This window comes from Dermacentor silvarum, chromosome 11 (assembly GCF_013339745.2).
Source record: "Dermacentor silvarum isolate Dsil-2018 chromosome 11, BIME_Dsil_1.4, whole genome shotgun sequence".
Classification (NCBI taxonomy): domain Eukaryota; kingdom Metazoa; phylum Arthropoda; class Arachnida; order Ixodida; family Ixodidae; genus Dermacentor; species Dermacentor silvarum.
In genome coordinates, this window is record NC_051164.1 from 80,791,059 (window position 1) to 80,817,125 (window position 26,067).

The window sequence follows — 26,067 nt, forward strand, 5'->3', positions numbered from 1 at the left end:
GGTTTTGGTTAATATGTGCTAGTAACACGTCTAACTGCTTCTGAAACCTTGAGTCCTCGTTCTCTATGTCTATCATGCATTAACGAAATTGCCCTATAATCGTGCGCAATCAGCAATGCCACAGCACGATGCCAGTCAGAAAGAGCGACAAGCGATAAAGTAGTTAGCTAATTTAATTAATAAATTATGGGGTTTTACGTGCCAAAACCAGTTCTGATTATGAGGCACGCCGTAGTGGGGGACTCCGGAAATTTGGACCACCTGGGTTTCTTTAACGTGCACCTAAATCTAAGTACACGGGTGTTTTCGCATTTCGCCCCCATCGAAATGCGGCCGCCGTGGCCGGGATTCGATCCCGCGACCTCGTGCTCCGCAGCCCAACACCATAGCCACTGAGCAACCACGGCGGGTAAAGTAGTTAGCTCAGCGACATGCAAGGAGTGTTGATGAAATAAAGTGTACCGCATTTATTCGGTAATAGGTCGACCTTTCATTTTTATTTGCTCAAAAATGTTGCCCAAAATGAGCTGTGGACCTGTATTTGCGACCAAAAATCTCGACCTATATTCGCGAACAAAGCTAGCAAAAGTACTTATAGCTAAAAAGCTATGGGTCAACCTATATTCGAATTATTTATATTTCTCACCGAGTTCAATGTATAGGGATCGACTTATATTCTTGTTCGACCTATCTTCGAGTAAACACGGTAGGCCACATCATAATAACCCGAAACGTTCCAAAGACAGAAATCGGAATGGGCCTAGCGTTTCGACAGAGATTATGCCGCGCTCTATACTATTTCGTATCTCCTTCTATCATCTTTCTAACATACTTAAATTCTTTTGCCCTCTTTCGCCAACAGAAGAAATTCAGACAGTCCTTACAATATGGTAATCTCCATGTTTTTTCTTCTCTCGTTTCCCCTTCCTATTTTGACATCTAAAGATGGATGGCGTTTATAAAATGGTAGCGATGACGTGTTTCTGGCTCCGAATATCGCTTCCGGCGCATTCAGCCTGCAAAAGCGTAGCCTTGAAGATCTTTTTCTGTTATTAGGCGAAAGGCCGTCACTGGGGCGTGGATTTGGGCACCACCTATTGATCACTTCAAGCCTTCATCTTTACGTGAACTTTTGTATTTGTTCGAGTTCGACCTTTTCCTGTAATTTTGCTGCATGGAAAGCTGGTTTCTTGGCACAAATGGTCAGCATGAGGAAAAGCCAACGCCCAAAACTGAAGGCGATAAACAAATTTTGCTGGGCTTTAGTGGCTGGAGACAAACGGTTTCAGCGGAGACTCAATATAGCATTGCTAGATGGAGCTTAGGGCAATGGAAAGCTATGAAGTAAAGCTACCCCATAAGGGACTCTTTTCAAATTGGCCCCTATTTATCATTCAAAGCTCATGAAACGCATAAATTGTATCGTTAAGGAATCGCTGGATTGATTTTATTGCGATTCGCTAGACACAAAAAGACCTAATATTCTAAATTGAACGTCACCGAATTTCGAATTATGGCGTGTAAAACTTTAAAATGCGTGGGAAGTTAAATAAGAAGACAAAATTGCAACAATCCATTAACGACTCCTTATGGCCGCAGCAAAATGATATGAATATGTAAAAAGCTAATGTTCAGAGCTTGAAATATTTTAAAGCGGACACAACAAATATTTCCCATATCAGTCAAAAACGCACTCTTTACTTCGTTTGCGTGACATTTGCAAATGCTTTACTCGGAAAATGCTCCGAGTTTAAAAACCGCATGTCTTACTTTAATTGTGTCTGATTTAAATGCTACATTGGGCACAATTTACCAAATTGCATGCAGGAATATTCTTTTTTTTTTGCTGAAAATCTGGGTACAGTTAAACTCGGCGTTTATTGTGTATAAATTTCGCTGCTTTTGTAAGATCTTCAAGCAGTCAAAACGTGATACCGAGACCAACAGACGCTAGAAGCTGGCTCTTAATTTGTAACGAAATACATGTTATACAAATTGCTTCAGCGGTTGCATGGTAAGGGGATTTTTGCATTTCTCGCGTATTTTGAAAAGAGCGAAATCGCGAGTTTTGGCGGGAGCAGCCGCTGTGAGTGCGCGCTCCAGGCGAGAGATGGCGCTACAAGACCACGCTTTGTGAATGTTCCCCCACGAGTCGCTCGCCTGCCGCTTTAGGGAAGGTCGACCATTTGCAGTGCTTGCTTCCTCACCGTTAAAGCAACAACCAGCCAGTTTCCATGGAAATAGAAATATATTTACACTTATGTATTATTTATTTAGGAGTAACGTTAAGAGACAGGAAGAGGGCGGTGTGGATCAAAGAACAAACGGGGATAGCCGATATTCTAGTTGACATTAAGCGGAAGAAATGGAGCTTGGCATGCCATGTAATGCGTTGGATGGATAACCGGTGGACCATTAGGGTTACAGAATGGATACCAAGAGAAGGGAAGCGCAGTCGACGACGGCAGAAAACCAGGTGGGATGATGAAGTTAGGAAATTTGCAGGCGCAAGTTGGAATACGCTAGCGCAAGACAGGGGTAATTGGAGATCGCAGGGAGAGGCCTTCGTCCTGCAGTGGACATAAAATATAGGCTCATGATTATTATTATTATTATTATTATTATTATTATTATTATTATTATTATTATTATTATTATTATTATTATTATTATTATTATTTAAACTTGAGATGGGCTCGGCCGTTGTTTATTAGGAGCATTTGTGCGCTACGCATGTAATTAATAAAATAGCTCAAACTATCTAAAGCACGTAAAGTAACACATGCACAGACGGAGGAGTGTTTGTTTGTTTGCTTCGTTTTAAGTAAGTTTCAGGATGTACAGTCCCGACACAATTTATCGTTTTACCAACCAGCTGAAACCTAATGTTTATGCCATTGCAATATTGCAATTACCGTGACCCTGAGAAATTCATAAGATCCGAAAACACGTTAGGCCATTCAAGTTTAATAGTATGAACACTTCTGTGTAAGCTGATGTCATATTATAGGCTCGCAGAACCATACAAAATACACATAAACAGGAAATTTAGGTTTGGCTGTATCGTTAGCTTACGCATCCGTAACAGCAAAACGCTCACACCTACAGTGACAGGAGGCTATTCCCTTTCTTCATGACCTACATTCTATTCTAAAGGAGTATGCGCGCGCAAGAGTGACACTGGCAGCTACCTTGAGGCATTTATACAATGGACCACTGTCGGAAGACCTCTTGCTGGGCGCATGGCCACAGAGTTGGCAGACGATAGTGACAATGCGTGCTATTTCACGTTTCTTAGGCGACACGGGCCTGGACTAACGTTTGTGATAACATTTATGCAATGTGTCCTTTCACCTAGTTCCTCCCATTATCATCCCCCATTGTGACTCTCTTTCTTCCCCTCCTCCCCTTCCCTTACGTAGAGTAGCAGGCCAGATGCTCCATATTCCGGCCGACCTCTCTACTTTTTCACATCAATAAACTACTTCTTCTTCTTCAAAGACTGAAGTCAAAATGTTTCGAGGACTTTTGTTGTTCCAACATGACTCAAATACGCGAAAATTCTTCAGAGTCTGTGACGTTAAACTTACGTTACGAAACGTTTAGCCGCCAAACATAAAAAAAAGGAGTTAGGCGTTATTTTACTTAGCCATAATGAACCAGTTTAAACTGTTTTTAGCATTTCTTGTTAACGTTTATTTAAGAGTACCTACCTCGACGACTGCGGGCCGGCGTCGTCCTTTGAGTTCGATGTCCACAGTTTCACGAGAGGATCTGCGTCAGAAAGAGGCAGGAAAAACGTAAGACACGATGGAACCAAGCACTTCAGTGGCACTTGAATATGTCGAGCAGAAGACCCGGTCATGCAAAGAATGCGTAAGATTTGATGCCACATGAGTCAATGTTCGCGAAATAACTTGGAGAGGCGAATGCTGGGACCAGCTGATTAAGCAAAAGCTCTCAAAAAGCAACATTCGGCCAGAAAGGAACTAGTTTCGCTTGAGCTTAGCAGAGAAAGTCATTCTCAAACGACCGAAGACCGCTGAAATCCATATAATGTCTAGAAAGAAAACGATATTCAGGTTGCGAGGTCACAAAGCATGCACAACGCTGCGTGCAGTTGATTGCACGCCACGGCCTACCTTAACCTAATGAAACCTAACCAAACCTTACCTTACTTAGCTTTACCTAATCTTAACTTTACCTAACCTACCCTTAACTAGCCTAAAGTTACCTTACCTAACCTAACGTAACTTTACCTAACCTTACACAACCTTACGTAGCCTAACCTATATATTACGCTATGGCATTCGCAGTACATGGCGTGACAGTATTTGTTTGAAATTTAAGATAATTTACAGCGAAGCTGTTAGCCTCTCGGTGGATCGGCAATTTCTGTGTCGTTCCATTAGAAGAAATTATCATCATCAGCAATGACGATGATCATAATGTTTCATTGCATCAAGGCACAAATGCAAAGGCTTATCCCCCTCATAATGCAGAGGCTACAAGTACTCAGCAAAGTGAAGCGAACAGTGCATACAATCATTCGAATCACGCATAAAACGTACAGAACAGCCTACATTTCAAAACTCAAAACAAGCATCCGAACCACAAATCAAGCATTGCATACCCCCCTCTGCAGTTGTAGCGGTGGTTTTGCCACACCTTCGCTGGACATTCATTTTCGCAGGGCCGGGATGGCGAGTCAATTTTTTTTTATTGCGCAGATAAACAAACAGGTACTTAAACAATTGCTTGCTAGAACGATTGAATGATTTGAATGGAAACGAAAACGCTGTCAATTAATTTCGTTCTTCAATTCAAAACAGTGAATTATTGAACGATATAAGAAGACAGATAATGAACTTACTACATCGAACAAGTTTCTCGACATGCTTGGTGCAGTTAGCGCATTTAAATAACAATAAAACAATGGTAACAAAATAGAAGGACGTCTCCCGGAAAATATGTAGAACAGCACGCATGTACAATTAAAAACAACACAATCATCAAAATAAAATAAACGGACAGTCCAAGAACAGATGCGTAAACGTACTCAAAGGTTAAAAAAAATAGCATCGAGTAAAGTTAAATACCAAACGCGCGATCGAAACAAATTTTCGCATTCATTACAGACGGCTGTTGCAAGTCAGAAGATGCTTTCAATTGTTGAGAACTACGTAAAGAAGAGCTAGGTTTCAATACAGTAAGTGGTACAGCGTTAGCGCAATCGGTAATAGAAAACAAAGCGTCCACAAGCGCGAAATGTCGCACTTGTAGTAGTAACAGTGACAGTTCCAAGTACACGGCTGACAAAAACGGGAAAGAATTTTCACGTGTAAGCGGGCCTTGTCTGGTGGGCTTACTTTGTTCTCAAAACTGGCACATAAATATGCCTTTACACAGTTGGAAAATTAGCAATCAAAATCTTAAAAAGTTACACGAAAATGAGTTGCATTAAGTGATGTCCAGATATGAGCAAAAATGTGCAAATGGGAAACGAAAGCAATGATTACCTATGCATGTCTTGTCGAAATTCGAAAGAGAAGGAAAGAGATAACCGTCGAGATATACACAAATTTAAAAATTTGCATGACAAGTTCCCATTCCCCGCTGTCTAGTCAAAGAAAGGTAGAAAGTGAAGAGCACGACAAAATACACGTTGCGTGCACGACAATACGCATTCTTGCTCTTTAGTCGAGGCAGTGTCCGTGCGCTTCTTTCGAGGATCCAAGAAAACATTCACCGACGATTACGACACTCGCTAATGCGAAATTTAAGCGCAGTGAGTAGTGAGTGAAATAACTTTTATTACAGGTGCGGCGATACAGCTCTATACGTGTTTTCATTTCGCGATATATTGGCTGGCGCGGACAATCTATCTCGTGCGGCCCGTTGCAAACGCAGTGATGTCTGGCGCGACCGCGTCGCTGATCTCGAGATCGCGAGAGCCAGCGCGTGGGGCGAGCGCGTGGGTGATGCGTGAGCGCGATTTACAGCAGCCGCCGGCGACAGACCTCCCAGACGATGCGCGCTGCTCTGGCGCCATCTCATAGCCATCGTCACCGCACTAGGCTTTTCTTCTCACACTTTCGCCGTACCCATCTCAGCTTTCTGCCTCATGGTCCCGCTGCACCCTCCTCTCCACTTTCCTCCTCGCGCCTCATCGCTCTCGCCGCTTTTTTCAACCCCCGCTGTCGCTGCGTTCGCTCTCATCTTTCGCTGCTCTCGTTCGCTCGGTTTTGTACAAGTAACGCCAACGCCGAACAAACGGACGCTTAAGAGCTGCGCTCCAAAACACACTCGATATTTACCGCTGCAGCCCTGCAAATGAGATTCTAGGATGCTGCCGGGGTACTGACGGAACATTCACCCAACTGATCATAAAGCGGATACGTTGAAACGGAACCATGCATTCTTTAGCACATACGAAGAAACCCGTACAATTTTTTAAGTTTTCCGATTTCCAATAAACTCATAAATATAACTTCAAGATAACTCTTAAAACTAACTCTTAAACTTTGGACGTTACATTCTCATGGGGATTGCTTTTATGACAGGCTTGCAGCTACGCAACCTTTTAGGAAGTCGTCGCGTATGGCTGACACTCAGGCAAGCGACGCCGTAGTTCGTCGTCGGAGCATTTCAGCGCCGCTGAAAGCAAAACGTTCAACACGAATGCCGTGAACCGTCTAACAGTTGCTCACTCATCAGAGGCCGAGCTACAGACAACTCCGAGTTACTTACTTAGGGGTGGGTAACGTGGCAGTTATTTTCCCCTGCAACAGTGTTTTTTTTAACTCGTATCCGCAACCAAAGGCACGCGTTCTCACACTCCGGAACTTACGGAAGGTTTTACCACCGATGACGGAATGCCATGGTCACCGGGAAATGAGCTCGGGCGGTTTCGGCGGAAAAGCCAAGCCGCACAAGCGCAAATGAAAACAGATAGTCGAGAATCGGCAGCAGGCACTAAAAACGGACCGGACACACATTCCATTCGGCGTAGCGTAACTATCGTCGGAACAACTGCGCGCGTTCTCCGCAAACTCTGAGAACGAAGTTGCCGGTAAACTACAGCGCTCGCGAGGGGAGAGGCATTCGGGCCCCTAAAAGAGCCGCAAACAAATCATCGTTTGCGACCGTTACACGAACTATCGCAACGCGAACGCGATGCGGAGAGAGTGTTTTTTTACGGGCGCGCCGTGGTAACCGGTGCATGGAGCTTGCATGCATGCTCGAAGAGCAGTGTATAGAGTGGCAAAGAAAATGCGTTGAGACTGTGAGGTAGAGAGAGCGAGTGAGGGGAATACATGCGAGACTCCTAGAGAGATGAAACATATAAACGAATGGACGGACGGAGCGATGCGAAGGGGGGGGGGGGGGGGGGACTGTGTGACGCGAAGTTATTCGCCTTTTTTGACGGCCGAACACCCCGCCGAGCTTCTATACCAAGTGACAACCCCCTTCGCCTGCTGGACATCTACAACCAACGGCTGCTCCCAGGCACGTCCAACGTGCACCCCATCGCCTCTGCAAGCGACCATCGACGTGCATTTTTCTGCAAACTCGCCACCCGTTGGGTGCTAAACGACGAGAGCAATTTCGGGCAGCAATGTGAACGGAGGGTGGGAAAGGAGCAAGCGGCAGAAAAGGAGAACGGAGCAGTGGCGGGAGCTCATCTCGGTGCAGGGGAAACAAAAGAAACGGAGAAAGAAAGTTACAGGTACAGAACTGTATACTCGCACTCTCCGGAACGCGCGCTAAATCATCGGTCAGCGAGGAAGGCTTGCATTCCGAACAGAACTTTGGCATAGTTACGTGTTCCCGCGGGCTCAACTTCACTTCTGCTACCTCATTTTCTGAGATCGACGAGAAATGAGCTAGCGAGAAGCATAGAAAGAGAGAGAGAGAGAAAAAAACAAAGGAATAAATTAGGCTCGAAGTCCTCAGCAGACGGACGAGAGAGAAGCGAAACGGCGCGTTGCGCGAAACTCGCATGAAAAGGTTGGCTTCGGCTGCGGTCGGACGTTTTGTGGAAACTCCGTACAGTTGCAGAATGTAGCTCAAGTGCAGTTCTAATCCAGCTCAAATCCTGCTCAAATCGAGCGCTTAGTGTAGTTCCAATTCTGCTCAATTCCTGCGCTTGTGTACTTCAAATCCAGCGCTAATGCAGCTCCACTAACGTGACACCCTGGGGAAGTGCGAAGCAGTGATGCGCCGGTGCAGGACTAGCGCTGGAGGGAGGAGCAATCGAGCGCTTGTGGGGTGGTGGCGCCCTCTCTTGCGCTGCGCTGGTACCAGTCTGGCATTTCGGAACCGATTTGAACGATTCCCTGCTAATTAGTGCGCCTAATGCTTGATTATTCCTGTCTTTTAAATTATTCTGAATCGTGTTAGTTTATTTTGAAGCGGTTTTGATCAATTGTGCACTTGTTTTGACCGTGTTTTGAGCGTTTGTTTGTGAGCGTGATCACGACGGACGCCGCCGACAGCCCGGGCCCGTAGAGTGCTTCGCACTTAAAAAAAAAAAAAAAAAAAAAAAAAGAACGATCGCGAGAAGTGTAAAGGCGCTTTTGCAACCACGCTCTCATCGTTACTATTCCAAAGTTGCACCCCTAGTCGCGTGCCTTCTTGGTCACGTCGTGAGCTATATACAGTGCAGTACTTTTCGCAGTCGTCATTGTGCGCTATCAGAGAATCGAGGCCATGTGCACTTTAACGTTTAGTGTTTAACGAAATTTTTAAATAGGCCTCAAGAGCAGACAGCGTAGCATAGGAAAGGCTTTGGGGGACTTCAAGCTCCTAACTCTGCAATAGGCCGCTCATGTTGGTTGACTTACAGCGCTCCACGACTCAAGGCTGCACAACTGTTTCCTGCGCTTTGGAAACAAACCTTACGATCTGCTACTGACCACGCTTTTAATATACATATGGCTAAAGCTAAAGCAGATCAGAATGACATAAATACGAGCTTTATGCAAGAAGCCTGTTCATTATAATCGAAAAAGTAAGAAACTGGTAGACTCTAAAACTGGGCCTATGACTGCACACTGTCGCTCCTCAGCAAAGGCGACTCCCAAAGACGCGCGATCGCAGGTCACACGAAGCCGCAGGCCTACCGGTGACATCAGGCTGGTAAAAGGTTTGCACAGTGTGCTGTGCACACTTTGTTGTATGTTCAGTGTCAAACGCAACGTCAAATAAACGCAGGCTGTTGCAGTGTTTCGGCACTGCTGATTATTTAGGCGAATATGCAGTCTTCATGATCGCTTCGCGGCGCCAAAATAAATAATAAACGAACACACGCTGGTAAAGTAGGGCAAGCAAAAAAAGAATACTGTTGTGATGAACAACCAAAACAAAGCATAGAAAGAACACTGTTGTTCTCCTTCTCATTTTTTATATCCGTGATTCATCCTTTCTGTAAGATTCGTTCAGTTAACGCGTTGAGTTGCAGCGACGGAGAGTTAGCGCGTTAGTTTTCCGCCCTACACTTACCAGCCAACGCACAAGTAGGAAAACTAAAAGGTGCAGGCGACTGAAGTGGAGGAGGGGAAGGGAAGGGGGGGGGCGAAATGTTTTACTCAGCTAGAGCCCTTCGAGCGCAGCGCTCGAAAGAGTAGCAGCGGGCTTTCGCGCCGTGCGAATAACGCGACTATACCGAGCTCGCCTCCGTGGACGCCCTAGGCGAGCTAGCCGTCATGCCCAGGGGACCGCATCCCCGGTTCACGGAAACAGAGGGGAAGTGGTTGAGAAAGAAGAGTTTTCCGAAGCGAACACGGGGACGCGGCTGGCGCGGTATTTCAATTTGCATAATTCGAATAATTAATGAGCTAAACGAACGGAACCAGTAAAGAAAATGTTAATTGGACCTGCGGCGAAAGCACTCCCCCCACCCTTACCACCGCGTCCAACACCTTCTTTCTCGCACTCCTGCCTGGTCGGCATACTTGCTATGCAGATACTGTATTTACTCTGAGCTTTTCCTCTGTTCACGCCCACCAGTCGATGCTCGCTCGCCTACCCCGCGCTTCATCTTAATCAGCCTACGAGTTTAGCAGGTTATTCCGAACCTTCGCGTTGTTTTCGTTAGACAACGAAGACAACAAGTGAACCTGTAGCGTTGACGTACCAGCGGCGCACCACATAAGAGTGGGTGACGCCGCTGAGTGCCGCAGGGAGGATTTCAACGAGGCGCTCCAGCGAAAAAGTGCCAAATTAGGCAAGACAGGAATATAAGTGAAAAAACAATATATATATATATATATATATATATATATATATATATATATAATGAAAAAAGAGTGCTCAAGGGTTACGCGGGACACTAGCTTTGCATCATTATTTCCATCATCATCAACATCGTCATCATCAAGGTTACGCGGGACACTAGCTTTGCATCATTATTTCCATCATCATCAACATCGTCATCATCACCATAACGACCAACACCAACATCATCATCATCATCATCTTTTATGTCCACTTTCGGACGAAGTCCTCTTCCATCGATCTACGATTACTCCTGCCTTGCGCCAGCTGACCCCATCCTATGCCGGCGAATTTCATAATTGCATTAAACCCCCTAGCTCGCTGCGGTCCTCAACTGCGTATCGCTTTGCACCAATTCGGGAAGGGAAGTTCCGTATACTTTATATGCACAGTATTAAAGGTCCGCGACCATATGACGGTATACGTAACCCTTACCAAACGGTCGTCGTTGGGACACCATGCACGCTGGTAGATAACACTATTTTACTGATACAGAAGTTAGAAGCTAAAAAAAAAAGAAAAAGAAAACGTTTGCGGTGTCGGTGTCGGTGTCTTCGATGCGCCGCCGTCTTCAAGACGACGTCGTTATCGAGACTACATCGTCAGGCCACTGCTTCAGCTTCACGCTCGCCATATTTATTTTATTTTATATATACTGCGGACACAATGGCTCATGCAGGGAGGACATATATAAAAAAAGAGTACAATGGACAAAGCATATGAATACAAAAAAATAAATAAAAGATCGTAAGTGACAATACAATTGTCACGAAGCCAAGCGATTCCAGTTAGCAATGGTGCGTGGAAAAAGAGAAAGAAAGATAAAAAAAAACTTATTCAAATGCGTCAGTCCGGGCGAAATATCGGGTTACATCATTTTGATGAATGTAGCGAGTTGGTCTCGTCATCAGTGAATTTACATACTTTGACGGGTCGAGTGATAGTTTGTTACAGACTAGTTGCTACTGTCTATGGTGAAATTCGCCCACCCTCGGTGATAGAACTCATGCCCGTTGGGCGATGTGTCGCTGGGAGCCTGGCTAACCATTGCGCAATCACGCGGCTCTAGAGGGAGGAAGATGAGTGATAAGGGAGCCTACCCAGGCTGAGCCCGGTTGGCTACCCTGCACTGGGGAAAGGGTACCGAAAGATGAGGACAGAAGCTCACAGTATAGTATGCGCGCATGCACTTCGCTACGAATGGTCACGCTGGCTGGTACGTCTCAAGAAACGCAGCAGCGCTATTGTGACTTTGCAGATCGCAGGCATGTTAGGCCACGGTCCCGTATCTTCTCTTTTGTAATAGGCATGTAGTCTAAGAGCCATAAAGCTGTCTGGAGGGCAAGCCTCTAATATTCGTGCGATGGGGCAGTCACACAGGAAGCCCTATCAAGTTTATCGTATGCAACATGCATTACTAATTTCCGCAGCTCTGGAGTGTGCCCATTTGCGTGACGTTTGGTGCTCCACGCAGGCTATGGAAGTGGCGGCATCTGTGCATTTATTTCGGACGCCACAAGGTTTTTGTTGAGCCGATGGTGGCTTCCGCTGTGAAATCCTTGCTGCCGTAGCAGTAAATCAGTTCAGAGCCGAAGGAATCGCCGAAGCATGCTGAGGTGTGATAATAAAAAACACGTATATTTTGTACATATTTTTATCTCTCTTTAGAGCGCACGTAGGTAGAAATAAATGGAGATCGCTGAGAGATGCCTTCATCCTGCAGTGGACAATAAAGTACGCTGATCAAAATTACGGCGTATTTTTTTCAAAAATTTTCACTTTTCCAAATCTTCTTTGTTATAACTTTCACCATAAAGATATGTAATAGCACACCAGACTGCAAAATATTTAAGGCTTCAGCAAATTATTTCGCTCTTCTGGCTGTCGCGCTCCGAAAACGCGAGCGGGAGGCAAATTTTCCTTTCGCGCTGAAAACTTGAATGCCTGGCCGAGACACTGGATATCTCCACTAAAGTGGCACGATAGGCTCGTTTGCTTTGGGTGCAGCTCACGCTAAATCCGCACGGCCGTCCGCACCTCCTTCCGCACGCCTTCCGCACGCCTTCCGCACGCCTTCCGCACGTGCGCACACGTGCGGAAAACTGCGCAAGTCGGACAAGGGTGTACAATTTTCGCTTTACACCGCATGAGCAGTATAAACCGAGATTTCGCGCGGCTTCCGCACGCGAGCGGAAAGCCGCGCGGATTGTGCGCAAGTCGCCACTTAGGAAATGAATTTGCGCATTTGGACAAGTATTTAGGTACTTGTCCAAATGTCCAATTGTTCGCGCATTCGGTATAGTATTTTGATAAGAATATCGCGTTGCAATGACGCTTTGAACTAGTATTTTCAGGCAGTGTATAGTTCTTTCATGAGCTATTAAATCGTACTGGTTGTCATATAGTAAGAACGAATTTATTAGGCGGCCGATAGAGTAGAGTATGGCAGAATCAATTGTAGAACACGAGGGAACGATAAAAAAATGAAAGGATTCGGGAATGCGTTCGTTATACAGAGACATGCTCCATATTCACCAAGAACTGGTGAAATATGACTTTTAAATTATTTCGGGACGCGATTCCCCATCTTTCAAACACGACCGAACGCAGCCTTGCGATCAGCGGCGAGGACGAAACAGCAAAGAAAACGCGAAGCGGGGAGTGGAAGTCGTTCGCTTAACGTGCCGTGCGCAAGAAACACATTCCCGCATCGAGCGCCCCACGGCGGTGAAGGCATGCGAAACAGGGTCGCCCTCAAACTCAGCCGGACATGTAGTGCAGCTGAAAAATAAAGAAAAGTAAAGCTTATTTTCGATCGACATGGTCGCCGTTACTCTGGCACGCTTCAACGTGTATGTGTGCGGGCCCCTCTTCAAGCACACATGTTCGTCTCTACGCGAAAAATGTTAATGTTTTAATACCCGCGCTAATAGTTTCGGCTTGCGAGTGGGAAAATGGAAAAGTAAGCTCGAACTTCTAGAGAGAAGACAGGGGGGAAAAAACAAGCGATGCCTTTGCTGCTCTCCCCCCCCCCCCCTATTCTACTGCGTTCTCCACCACCCTTTCCCCAATTTTGTCCCTTGCATCCTTACAACCCCCTGCCCATACTCCAGTCTTGCGCAAGCTCGGTCTTTACGCTGGGGAATCGGCGAGTGGAATAGGGAGATCGGGGGAGAGAGGGAGCCGAGTTCGGAAAGCGGGCGATTCTTGCGGAAAAAGCGCGGGAAAATGATGAAGAGCTGTAGAGAGAGTGAAAGAGAGAATCGCGGGAGGGCAGTTCGCGCGCGAAAAGAAGTTATTTTTCGCGCGCTTTCCCGGAAGGGGGAAGGAAGGCGGGGTCGTATGTAGCCCTTACACGACGCGGCGGCGGCCGTGCGGTCGCCACACGCGCTACAGCGAAGCGCGCGCTATAGCGGAGAGAAAATGCGCGCGCGCGGGAAAAGAGGGAACAACATCAAGTGTAGGGAGAGGAAAAAAGATGGAGACGAGCAGAATTGGAGCGTCGGAAGAGAGTGGGAAAGCTGTGGCGGGGCGTCGCGCGCGCGCGTGGTCGTTGCAGTTGATGAAGGTAATTTGATTTGCATAATTTGCATGTCTAATGAGCCGGCAGAGCTCTTCTGGAAGTGGGGGAAGGGATATGAAGGAAAAGCGCTCGTAGTGAGCGGAATATGCAAAAGCACTTTTCGGACGCCGTTGCCTTGCACGGCTTCTTTTTCGCACTGGCGCTCGGAGCTATATGCGTGCCTGCGCGCCAGCTATGGCGGCACGTCGGTGTATAAACTCTGTCGCTGCGGCGCGGGAAAGCGCATTATATTATGCGCGGGAAAAGAATTTTGGCGCGTGCGGCAAACACTGTTTTGGCGAGGCGCGTGGGGGGGGGGGGGGGGGTTGCGTCGTTAGTTTCAAGCGAGGAGACGAGAAGAAATTAGGGACGCAAGACCGGGAGGTTGGGAGAGAGAAGAACGGGGAATTGAGGCAGGCGGCGCGACGTAAGGAAGACCGATGCCTACTGCATACCCTTTGCCCAGTCTTTTGTAACACCCCCCCCCCCCCCTCACCCTTCGTCTCCTATCGAGGCCGCAGCGGTGTAGGAAAGTATACATCTGTGGGGAAACAAAGCGCTCGTGGCTGATGTGAGAAACGGGTGAAGAAACGGGCGGGCTCGGACACGACGCTTTTTAGGCTTCGTATTTTGGCAGTAATATTTCCTACTGCCATTTTCGCGGACACACTGCGTTTAGGGACAAGTAAAGATAAAAATAATTTGAGCTGTATTAGGAAATTATCCTTCTACAATTAAATAAACAGCAACTCTTATAGCGGGAAAAGACTCGAAAGAAAGAGAAGCAACAATCAACAATTCAGGGGGGGACCTAAGCCACCCGACAGTTACTGCATCAGCTCGCCGTGACGTCATCGATGTGGGCGGTGTCTGCTCGAGCCTAATTGCTGTCTTTTTTTTTTGTCGATTAAGGTGGACTACACTCTATTCTAAATGAGCCAAAGAACCAGCTTTAACCAAGCGACAAGGGCCCAAATACGAAAAGATACCTTGAAATACGTGACGTCACAGTCAAGTGGCGGGCGGTGCTGTGGCTTCGCCACGAGAAAAAAAAATATTTTGACATTTACTTTCAATTATAATATTCAACGTATTACCGTGAAATTAAGGATCGACGGTTGAAAGAATACTTGGCGATGCTAGTGTTTCTGTTCAGTATCCCTTTAAGCCCGCTATCCCTGTAGTATCTTTTGAGCCCGGTATCCCTTTAGTATCCTTTTAGGCCCGTATCCCTTTAGTATCCCTGTAGCCCTGTGGGCTACACAGGCCGAATAGAGTTACAATTTGGATGTCTTCCGCACGTTCGACACTGAAGTGGGCCGCCTCAAGCAAACGGTGAGAAATGTACGCGCCAGTCGAGTAGGAAGTGCGTGTTTGTACTACGCACGGCTCCGAGGGTGTTGTAACCGGCGAGGTTCAGGACGGCGGCCGCAGATGCTCGAATCAGCAGGGACGCGACGAATTAAGTGGCACGTGGTACCACGGCGCAACTACGACCTGCTGGAGACAGAGAACTCGGAGGAACGTGAGAGAGACGTGGTGACGCATAACTTTGAAATCATATAAGCAGTATGCCATTCAACAATGCAAGCGAGTCAGTAACGTGAGAGACACGTGGTACACAAGGAACGTGAGAGACACGTGGTGACGCGTAACTTTGAAATAATATAACTAGTATACCATGCAACAGTGCAAGCGATCCGGTAACGTTGTTCTGCCGCTTACCGCGCAGCTAAAGATACGTATCGGAAATAGAATAAATCGCTCGGGTCGGGATTGTAAACGCGAAAGCGCAAGGACCGGAAAGGCCGGCACGTCAACCTAACGGGCGTCCAGTTTGATGCTCGACACTTTGAGTAAGTGAATGCCGCTTCGTATACAGTCGAACTTCTTTAAAACAAAGTGGTTGGGGCCTTCGAAATAATTCGTTATAAAGGTCACTTCGTTGTAACGGTCGCGCACCGCACTACGCACGATAGAACGGTGCTAGAAAATCCTTCGTTATACAAGTCATTTCGTTGTAGAGGCGTTCGTTGCAGAGATGATCAACTGTAGACGGTTTGGCGAACACCGTGGTAGCAGCCAAGCTGGACCGAAAAAGAAACGCATTCCGGTTTTGTGTCCTAAAGTCTGCTATGCAATACAAGAAAAAAAAAAGCGTATTTACAAGTTGGTTCAGTGTACGGGGCATTCCTAATTATGTTTTCAAATAACAGTAATGTGCCAGATGCCTCAAGTTCGAACATGCATGGTGTATTTTGCGCTAATTTCGACGAAACTGATTTTTACGTTGTGATTAGCTGCGAAAGAAAAGTGTTAAAAATATCCTGGTTTCTGTTCTCGCGCACAAGCTATGCCGGTTCGCCATTGTTTCCCTTGCCTGCACCATCTCTGCGGGCCAAACCAGAAGTTTTCAAGGGTCTCAGTAACCAACAAAACAGCTTATCAATTGACTATTATCCACCACGGTAGCATAATAGCTACGGCGTCGCATCGTTAGGTTGGAGAACACTGGTTCAACCTCGGCCGAGGTGGCCGCATTTCCATGGGGGGCAAACAGCAAAAATGCTCGGGCCCTTAGATTCAAATGCATGTTAAAGAAACCCAGGGGGTCAAAATTAATCCAGAGTTATCACATCGGAGTTATCAAACCTCATTATCAGATCGTGCTTTGGCCACCCAAAACACGAGGATTTAGTAAATTATAAAGCGGTTAATAAACAAGTCAGCAGCTTGCCCAGGAGTGGAAACACAGTAACGAGAAAATATAGGTCGAGCTACAGCAAAACGTGAAACTAATTCTTTATTTGCTATATTGCACTAACCAAAGAAACGACACCGTTTATTCATGGTTTGGTTTCAAAATTCTCCCGGTATTGCGACGCATTTCAGCGGGGCCCACAATGCGAACAGCGGTTCAAGAGTAATGCGAAACTCTTTACAACGTAAGCCGCCACACTGCAGCCGCCGACAAGTATGGAAGAACCCAGCGAGCAAGGATAAAGACTCGTACCGACGAGCCGCTCTCCGTCGCAATTTTTCACCGGTGTGTTAGGTGACAGGTTCGTGCTACAACATAGTTAACAGTGAAAGAAACAAGAAGAGAAAAGAAAATAATCCAGGCGCCTAAACCGCGTTCCTTGACTTTGGTTTCCATAAATAAGGCGACGAAAGACGACCTGCACGCCTTGTTAAGCAGCTGGGAACGCGTAAGGGTGAGAAACGTCCGGAGAATAAAAGCCAAAGAAGCTCAATATAACAACACGCGTCGGTTTCTGTCATCAAGAAGAGAATGCGCAAAAAAAAAAGTAATGTTGAGGCGGGGGAGACGGGCGAAAAACGAAGAAGGGGAGTCCCGGGGGCAGCTGGCGAGAATACGCGAGACTTAATTTTCGCCCGCAAGAATCTGCCTTCTTTCGGCGAGAAGCAAAATAGGCGAGCCCGCCTTAACCACGCTATAGACGGGACGAAGAAGCAAGAAGAAGTTGGGGGGCGGAAGGTTTTCAAGCCAAGCCGAGCCGAGCGGAGCGGAGAGCCTCTGGAGCCTCACGTTTACGCACGCACGTACGCAGGGCCTCCTCCATCATCTCGCACGCATCCACAAAACTGCTCCAGCCTAACTATAACCTCCCCGCGTCCTTACTCCCGCCCCCTTAAAGACTGCAAAACGAAGTCAACCGAGCGAGAAAGCCACAAGGCACGAAACAACACTCGCTCCCTCGGCTCGCGACTACGCGAACCGAGCAGTGCAGCGCGAGGGAGGCGTGAGTAGAACGCGAGCTCGCATATCGTTAGTTATATTTAACGATGAACTCGCCAAGCGCCACTGCCGGCCCGTCCAACGCGATGCAACTGCGAGCTAGCTGCATGCATAGCGCCCGCGATACGCAGCCAACTTCGCATGATGCCGTTGGTTTGGAGTTCCTCGGTCTTTCTTTTTCTTTCTTTACCGTCGCTCGAGCCAAGAGCGTGCTACGGGGCGCCCGGTTTCCGAGGGGACCCCCCCCCCCCCCTCCCCCCTTTGCCAAAACTGGCGGACGTGTACGCGTACGACGGAGAGTTGGGGGCCTACATACACTATAAGCGGGTAGGCTTCCAACGCTAATAGCCGTCTGGGCGCGAAGGTGATTAAATTCAGATGTTTACCGTTGGCTGCAGGCTACCGCGCCCGGAAAGCGAAGAAAAAGCAGTAACGAAAACCAACCGTATATCTCTCTCTCCGTCTCCCTCTCACCATCTTTAGAAAGCAGGGAAGGGGTGGATGTTTCGGGAACGCTTGGCGCTAGAGGCGCGCAAGGTATGGCGGAGGATGTGTTTCGTGTTTCGTCGAGGGGGCCCAGCGCCTGTGGCGAGAAAACGCGCGACTGAAGCGCTGATATTATTTTTGTCCCCGCGTTCACCCTTGTCTATAGCAACCGCTGCCCTCCTTCAAGCGAGCGAGAGGAAAATGAAGCCAAAAATGCGCGTTGGCCACCGCCGAGGTTTAAGGTCTTCCTCAAACTTTTCTCCGCAAACACGCGGGTCGTTAAGGAGGCCTTGTAATAGTAGACGCGCGGCCTGGCTCCGCCAGCAGGGGCCACAGATAACCGCGCTCTTTGTTCTTGTTGTCTGGTTCGTTTATGCTCTTTGAGCGGGAACTCTCGCTTCGGCCAACGCTTCCCGTTTCACCCGCCGCCGCTTTGCAGTCGTGAGCGGAGAGTTTTCGCAAGAATCTTGCCCGCGTCCGCGTCTAATTTGTCATCGGTGTTTGCGTCACGACGCCGTACCGACCTATAGGTGCCTGCCGGCAAGCAAACCGGCGAGTCTTTCACTTCTTCTTTGGCGTTTGTATCTACCGGTAGTGCATCGGCGCGGTCAAGTTAGGTACGTGGGCGAGTGATTAAGCTTTTGTTGCGCAGAAAGGTGAACAATTGCAACACACGGCGCTGCGTGAGCATTAGTGCAGGTCATCGAAGAATCGAGGGTATGTGAAAGTTACTAAACATGATTACTGTTATTTTCATTTCGGTAAAACGCGTGGTGTTTGTCGGTGCATTTATTCTCTTTTGGAATCGTAGGTGTTCGAGTTGTCATGTTTTCTCTGGTTTCCGTGGCTCTCGTAACTGAGTTCGCAAGCTCTGCCTTTGGATTGTGGCAATCATGAAGCAGCACAATGGCACTTCCTCAGGCCAATTAATGACGCTTCGTGAACTTTCGAAATGATGTCATTGTATATATATATATATATATATATATATATATATATATATTTTTTTTTTTCAAACAGAATGTTCTCTGTGTTTGGTACCCATGCATATCAGAAAGAAGGAGCCCCACACACACGAAAAGTGCATGTTTACTTGCTTACGTTTCGCTCGACGCACGGTCTTCATCAGGGTAACACACACACACACACATATATATATATATATATATATATATATATATATATATATATTCTGCACTTCATATTTGCAGCATTATTGTCTACACATTGTAGTACGTCGCCGCTTAGAGGCGCCATCAAACTCTCTTTTACACACACACACACACACACACACACACACACACACACACACACACACACACACACACACACACACACACACACACACACACACACACACACACACACACACACACACACACACACACACACACACACACACACACACACACACACACACACACACACACACACGAATACCGGAAGTACGGAAAACTACTTTCGCGCAGGGTCCTGACCATGTCCATTTCGTAAGGTGGCGGATGAGATGGAGTGCCATATTAGCGCACGCTGAGAACCACGGCCGTATTACCTCGTCGTTGTGGGCGGCAACTCACTTTTACACAGAAAGAGCACACTAGTGAGGGTCCAGAGACGACGTCGGTGGCTAAACGTGGGCGCTAGAAGGCATACAACAACTGTCGCGCATCACTCAGCCGCAAAAACGTACCACGTGTAATAGGCAAATGTTTGACGGTACGTAGTCCAAATGTTGTTATTAATTGCAAACACGCTGTCCCGCAGTTGGCTGTGCCCAGACAACCAACAAACTGACACAGGTCAAAGTGCCACACGAGCCACCAAACTGGAAGTGCTAGGCAGCTATTGTTCTCTATATCGCACAGTCATGGCAAGCACGTTTCTAGAACGCTCTACTTCTAGCCTGCGAGAAATGTAGACACAGTATCTCGTCCAACCGTCTCTGCAGCGCTACGTACCAAAACGTACACGCAACAACGTATTCTTCAGACGTGCGCGCGTTGCCTCTAACATTGGGAGTCATCTCTCAAGAAAGTTTACTACGTCACTAATTCACGAGAGCAAGTCCAGTACCGATTCAGTTTTGCTTTTGTTTTCCCAGGATGCCGGGAGCGAGGGCAGAAAGCTTGTGTCGTGCACCTTACACGCCATCGACTTCGCCGATAGCGTCGAACGGCGGCGCCGAGCAAGAAAAACGCTGACCCCCGACGAAGCGGCAGTCGCGAAAAAATGCAGGCCCCCGCCTTTTGCGCCTTCAAAACTACGCCTTCGACGCCGTTACGCAGTCCCTGCTGGTGCGGCCTCACGGCGCGCGCCGAGAAACGTGCCCGCTCCTTAATTAGCCAGTTTGCAGCAAAACAGCCAGCGCCCGCCACGAGCGTTTCTCTCTCTTCCTCTCCTTCTTCCTCGCAAACAAATTTTCGCCGGGGTAAACAAAAGCCGAATTTGAAGGATTACACCGCTAGCAGCGGCGGCGGCGGCGGCGGCGGTGGCAAGCGACCACCCCGAGAACCCCCCCCCCCCCTCCCCCCCCCCTCTTGCTTTCTGTCTTGAAAACGCTTTGCTTGGCAGACTGTTTCCCCAACAAAACCTAGTCGGAGCAAAAGCGTAGCAGCCAGCGGGGACGGTGGTGGCTTCGGGTGTGGAGGTCTGGAAAAGGGGTGCGGGTGTGCAGGGGGTGAGGGAGGGGGGATGGGTTGGTAATGAAGTTCACGTAAATTCCTCAACACTTTCCGGGGAAAAGCCGCCGCGGCTGCCGCCGCAGGCAGCTGGCTTTGCCGCACGGCACGACGGGCTTAAATCGCACGCACGCCACAGCGGTGGCAGCGAAAAAAAAAAAAAAAAAGGCACGCAACGCCACTTTGTGCCACGTGTGCGCCGTTCGGGCTTTTCGCAACGTCAGCGTGATTTGGTCGGCGGTTTCGCGCTGAAGTAAATGCGGAGGCAGCAATTGTATACCCCCCCCCCCCCCCCCCGGAGAAACGTGCTAGATCGTCACGTTCTTTCGTTTTAATTTGTTTTCACCCGTATCCTGTAGTTTCGCCGAATGCTGACGTTGTCGGTGACGCGAAGTAGAAGGCGCTTTTTACGCGGAGCGTTTCGTAGGATTTTTGGAGTGTTAAGAACAACCTGCGAGTCCAACTTCCTCGGTCTCTGTGTCATTACAGGGACGGCCAACCCGCTAACCGGATACGACGCTCCCTTTCCAATGTGAGAATGGTCTAAAGAAATTTGCTAAAGTAAAATAAAAAGCTAAACACAAGTTCTCCTTCCATACTAGTCCTTTTCAATGCGATATCGTTAATCAGAATTCTCTCCCTTTGGAGGATTCGTCTGACGAAAGATATTGGCCAATCCCGAAGGTAGCGCAGTCTAATACAGCGTTTTAAAGCGCTGGAAAGGATCCGAGAAACTGGCACCTGACACGCGGCCCAGACGATTTGAAGAGCGACTATGGCACGAGAAAAACAAGCCTGCGCTCGTGGCTTGATGGTTAGAGCAGTGGGCTGCTGTACTGGAAGACAGGGTTCGATCCCACCATTGGTCACGCATTTCGTTATAGCACACCATTAGGACTTCACCCGCTTCGGAGGTATCTAACACAAAACTCGAGGTGGGCCAAGCGTACGCGAGCGCGTCACAGTTCACACGAAATCACAAGTCTTGTAAGAGATACGAGGTGTAGAAACGCCACTTCGATAAATGACTGCGTGCAAGGTTGCCCCTGAACCTCAGGGAAACCCCATGTTGGGCAACCTCATAGTACCTCAGGGTTCGCACCTTCAGCTGCAACATGTACCTGGACCGGGGACTATTTTCGCCTGTGCATCCGGGACTACGAAGGCGGCGCTCTTTGCTGAGAGAGATTATTCTTAACGAGACACTTTATTATAGTGTGGTGCGTTACACGTGTGTGTTATCTGCGTATTAAGTGTCGTATGTCCCATGTGCATCATTTCATTCATCAACACATTGACCTGGAGTAGCATTACTGCTGCTGTATTTCACGATGAGGAAAACGCGCACTAGGGTGCTACGTCAGAGTCCTAGACTTTTTGCAGGTCACAGTCTGTGACGCAACCTACATAAGAGACGCCACTGAAAGCTAGTTTCTCCACAGCAAGACACATCATGAGGTGAAGCCCACATATCTCCTTTCCTTCGCTTCGCAGTGGCTGCATCGAAAGCCCGCGTATTTTCAGAGTGTAAACGGGATCCTCAAGACAACTTTACAAACATACAAATAAAAGTAGATGGTTGATCAAGACGTAAACTAATTGTAATCGCAGAATCCTTTCACAGTATTTTTCAGGTCCTGAAACGTATAGCCTCGTAATGACGTCCACAGCCATTGCGATTACGTGTCGCGTCGTGTGACGGGTTCTAGCATTCGGTAAGAGGACGCAAATGTGCGTGAATGTCCGCGAAAGCGGTATAATATTTCATAGTATACTGCAGTCAGCAGAAGGAGCGGTGAGCTCAATCGAAAATCGCTAGGACGGCACATCCCACGCGACGACTGTGCACGGCAACATGGCCGACGTAACTGCTAAGAAAACCCGTCGCGGGTGCTTAGCAGATATGGCGTTGCACTGCTACACACGAGGTCGGTTGTTCGATGCACGCTAAAGAACCCCACGTGGTCAAAATTGTTGCGGAGTCCTCCACTACGGCGTGTCTAATGATCAAGTCGTGTTTTTTTTTTTTTTTTTTTTTGTACGTAAAACCCCAGAATTGAACTTTCATGTGCTACACATTCCACGATGTTAAAACATGGACAATGGCATTTCTGTGGACATACGCCGCTGGTTAAAGATTAAAAAAAATGGAACACGAACACAGTGACACACAAACGAATATGCAGACGTACAGTGGTATCAATTGTTAAAGGAAACATACAAACGTTGAGCACACGCATTTCTTTTTTTCTCCTCTGGCAAGCACACAACCGCTTAGCCTTACAGCAGATAAATTCTGGTTGGTGGCGACGGCACCATTCTATACGCCACTGTGATATATACTGGCATTGTTTCAGTCGGCATCTGCAGTTGGAGCGCCAGCGAAGTGTCAGCCGCACATTAGAACACTCCCTTTATTTTGCCGTTAACTAAATAACAGACGGCAGAGTACAGCAAGTGGTTTGGCAGGAGACAAACGACAGAACTATTCGCTTGCTCAACGAATTATTCGTCAACCGACGGGCGGATGCGGCCGCGAACAGTTACTGTCGCGAAATTTCGGCCGACTCTTTCGAGTGGGTGGATTAAGAGATTACCACGGAGCGGAGGTAAGTCTTACCCCAGCATGCACGTCGCGATGAATGCAAATCGCGGTACAACGAAGTAAAACGCGGAATCTATTAACTACCCGTGAAAGCTACGAGGACAGTGAAGCGTGCGCGAGTATGTAGGAACTCTTGACAGGCAAGCGTGAGCTGAGGAAGCTCAGCATTTCTCAGCTTATCGTCATCAGCTCAGCAGGTCGCGACGCAATGGCGAAGACGCACCGGGATTTTCGCGAGTGAAGCTTATTGTACGATAGGCCGTAGTTATAGGCGGCGACAGCCAAAAGGGGAGGGAGACGTTTATCTATCTATCTATCTATCTATCTATCTATCTATCTATCTATCTATCTATCTATCTATCTATCTATCTATCTATCTATCTATCTATCTATCTATCTATCTATCTATCTATCTATCTATCTATCTATCTATCTATCTATCTATCTATCTATCTATCTATCTATCTATCTATCTATCTATCTATCTATCTATCTATCTATCTATCTATCTATCTATCTATCTATCTATCTATCTATCTATCTATCTATCTATCTATCTATCTATCTATCTACTATCTATCTATCTATCTATCTATCTATCTATCTATCTATCTATCTATCTATCTATCTACACAGACATTATATATCAGAACGAGAGAGAGAGAAAGAGAGAGAGGCAGTGCCACGAACCCCTCAACGAAACGAGTAAAACAGGGAGGATTCGCGTTTGCTGACGATGACGGCTTTCAGCGGCGATAAAGAGAGGGAATGCGAACCAGCAGTGAGGAACCCCACGCAGTGACATGTTGCGTGAAAAAAAAAAAGACATAGTTCTCCGCCAGCGCTGGCAGTGGAAACGTCATCAGGTTTCTCGCAATTCGATAATTGTGCTCCGGGAAAGAAAAAAAAAAGGGAAAAAGTCTTGCGGGAAAGGGGGAACCGGGAAAAAGCAAATGAAGAGAAGGAGCGCAAGCAAGATTGATTTGTGTCTCCGGGAATTAAGTTAAAGCGGAAGCACGGAGAAAGGCCAGCGGCGGGAGTTTCGTACCGCGCGGTTTCGAAGGAGAGGTAACCGCATCAAACAAACCGAAAAAAAAGAAGAAAAAAGTTCTGTGTGCCGATGAGAGGTGAAGAGCGGCTCGCCGAGAGTTGCAAAGAGAAAGCGAGAATGCAACGTTCGACGCAACCTGCCAAAGTTTCTCGGCAGTTGTCACACTGACGAACATTATGAAAGAACGGAGTCATCGCCGAACGCAAATGGGTGCGTCGAGATTAAAACAGAAGTCGGTGCTGTTCCACGCTCTGTCGGCATCTTTTTCTTCTTCTTTCTGGGGTTTTACGTGCCAAAATGATTTCTGATTATGAGGCGTACCGTAGTGGAGGGCTCCGGATTAATTTTGATCGCCTGGGCTTCATTAACGTGCACTACAACGCAAGCACACGAGCGTTTTTACATTTTTAGGGCTACACGAACACGCAGCTTTGGAATATTACAGAGATTTAACTCCGGGGTTTAACGTTTCAAATCTGCACATTGGGCTTCGAGAAACACCGCAGTGGAGCGCTTAGATTGACCAGCTGGGGTTTTCAGAAGTACACGGGCGTTTTTGCATTCCGCCTTCAGTTGGAATGCTGCCGCCACAGCTGGGAGTCGTACACACGACCTCGTGTTAAGCAGCAGAAAGCTACAACTTCTCCGCCACGGCAGCGGCTCTCTGATTGGCAGTGTAGTTTTGTTTTCTGTGAAGCTTTTAAGCCCCAGAAGCGCGAATAACTGGGCTCCAAGACACCGTTATAAGCTGCGAGTGGTAAGCAGGAGCTTGGGAGATATTTCAAAGCGGTCACATATGAAGCCGAAGACAGGCGGTGTTGAAGGTCGCGGAGTCGTAGCAAATACAGCGCTGTAACATTACGAGGTAACAAAACAACTCAGGCGTTAAAGCTAGCTGCTTTGCTTGACAGAATGTTTCAGGGCGTAGGGGACATTTTCCGCATCGCATCAAATCGCAGTGGAACAAGCCCGGATTCGGACCACAACTCAGCGCGTTTGTTTCCGGTGAGTTAAGTCGGTCGCAAGCTCAATTAGGCAGGTGGTGGTGGTGGTGGTGATAAGATTAATTCGGTGCGATTTGCCGGTGCGAAAACATGGACGGCGAAGTGTCGCCAAATAAAAGTTTCCCAGGAGAGAACAAGATTGTTTTTTTCGCGGTAAGACAAGCACAGGGCGCCCGCCGCCGAGAGGTCTGAAGCCACTGAATGCGTCAGAGCGGCGTAGCCAAACGCGCAGAGTTGGCGAGCTTAACTCGTATAGGCGGACACAAAAGAGACAAGAGGAGGCCAAAACGCGACAAGGGCGCTACGCGAGCGAACTTTTTCGGCAGTCGTCGTTTTCGGTCGCTTTTTCGCGCGACGACTTGCGCGAGCGCGCGAGCGCGAGCGCGCCTTGAGGAAGGGCGGAAAAAATTAGCACGCGTCGACGGCTATGTACACAAGAAGACAGAGGCAGAGCAGCTAGTTAGCACGACTCGGACGCCGCTTCGTCAAAGCTATATAACCGCGACTCCGACGACGCCGGGGAAAAGTTTTCGCGGCGAGCGCGAGTAAGAGCGAAAGCGCGGCGAAAACAAAAGCGAAGTCTTCGTGTGTAGAGGGCGCTTGTGTTCAGTAACCGCGAACACGCGCGGCGCCTCTCGTAGAA

General features: G+C 47.8%; 1 protein-coding gene across 5 annotated transcripts in view; it reads right to left on the reverse strand.

Moving 5' to 3' along the window:
• Positions 1–26,067, reverse strand: part of LOC119432422 (uncharacterized) — a 382,068-nt gene that overhangs the window by 10,060 nt on the left and 345,941 nt on the right. For all 5 annotated transcript variants that reach the window (XM_049658940.1, XM_049658939.1, XM_049658942.1 and 2 more), the window contains one exon: positions 3,714–3,774. In XM_049658940.1, the coding sequence (XP_049514897.1) occupies positions 3,714–3,774 (61 nt within the window). The remainder of the gene's footprint in view (positions 1–3,713; positions 3,775–26,067) is intronic.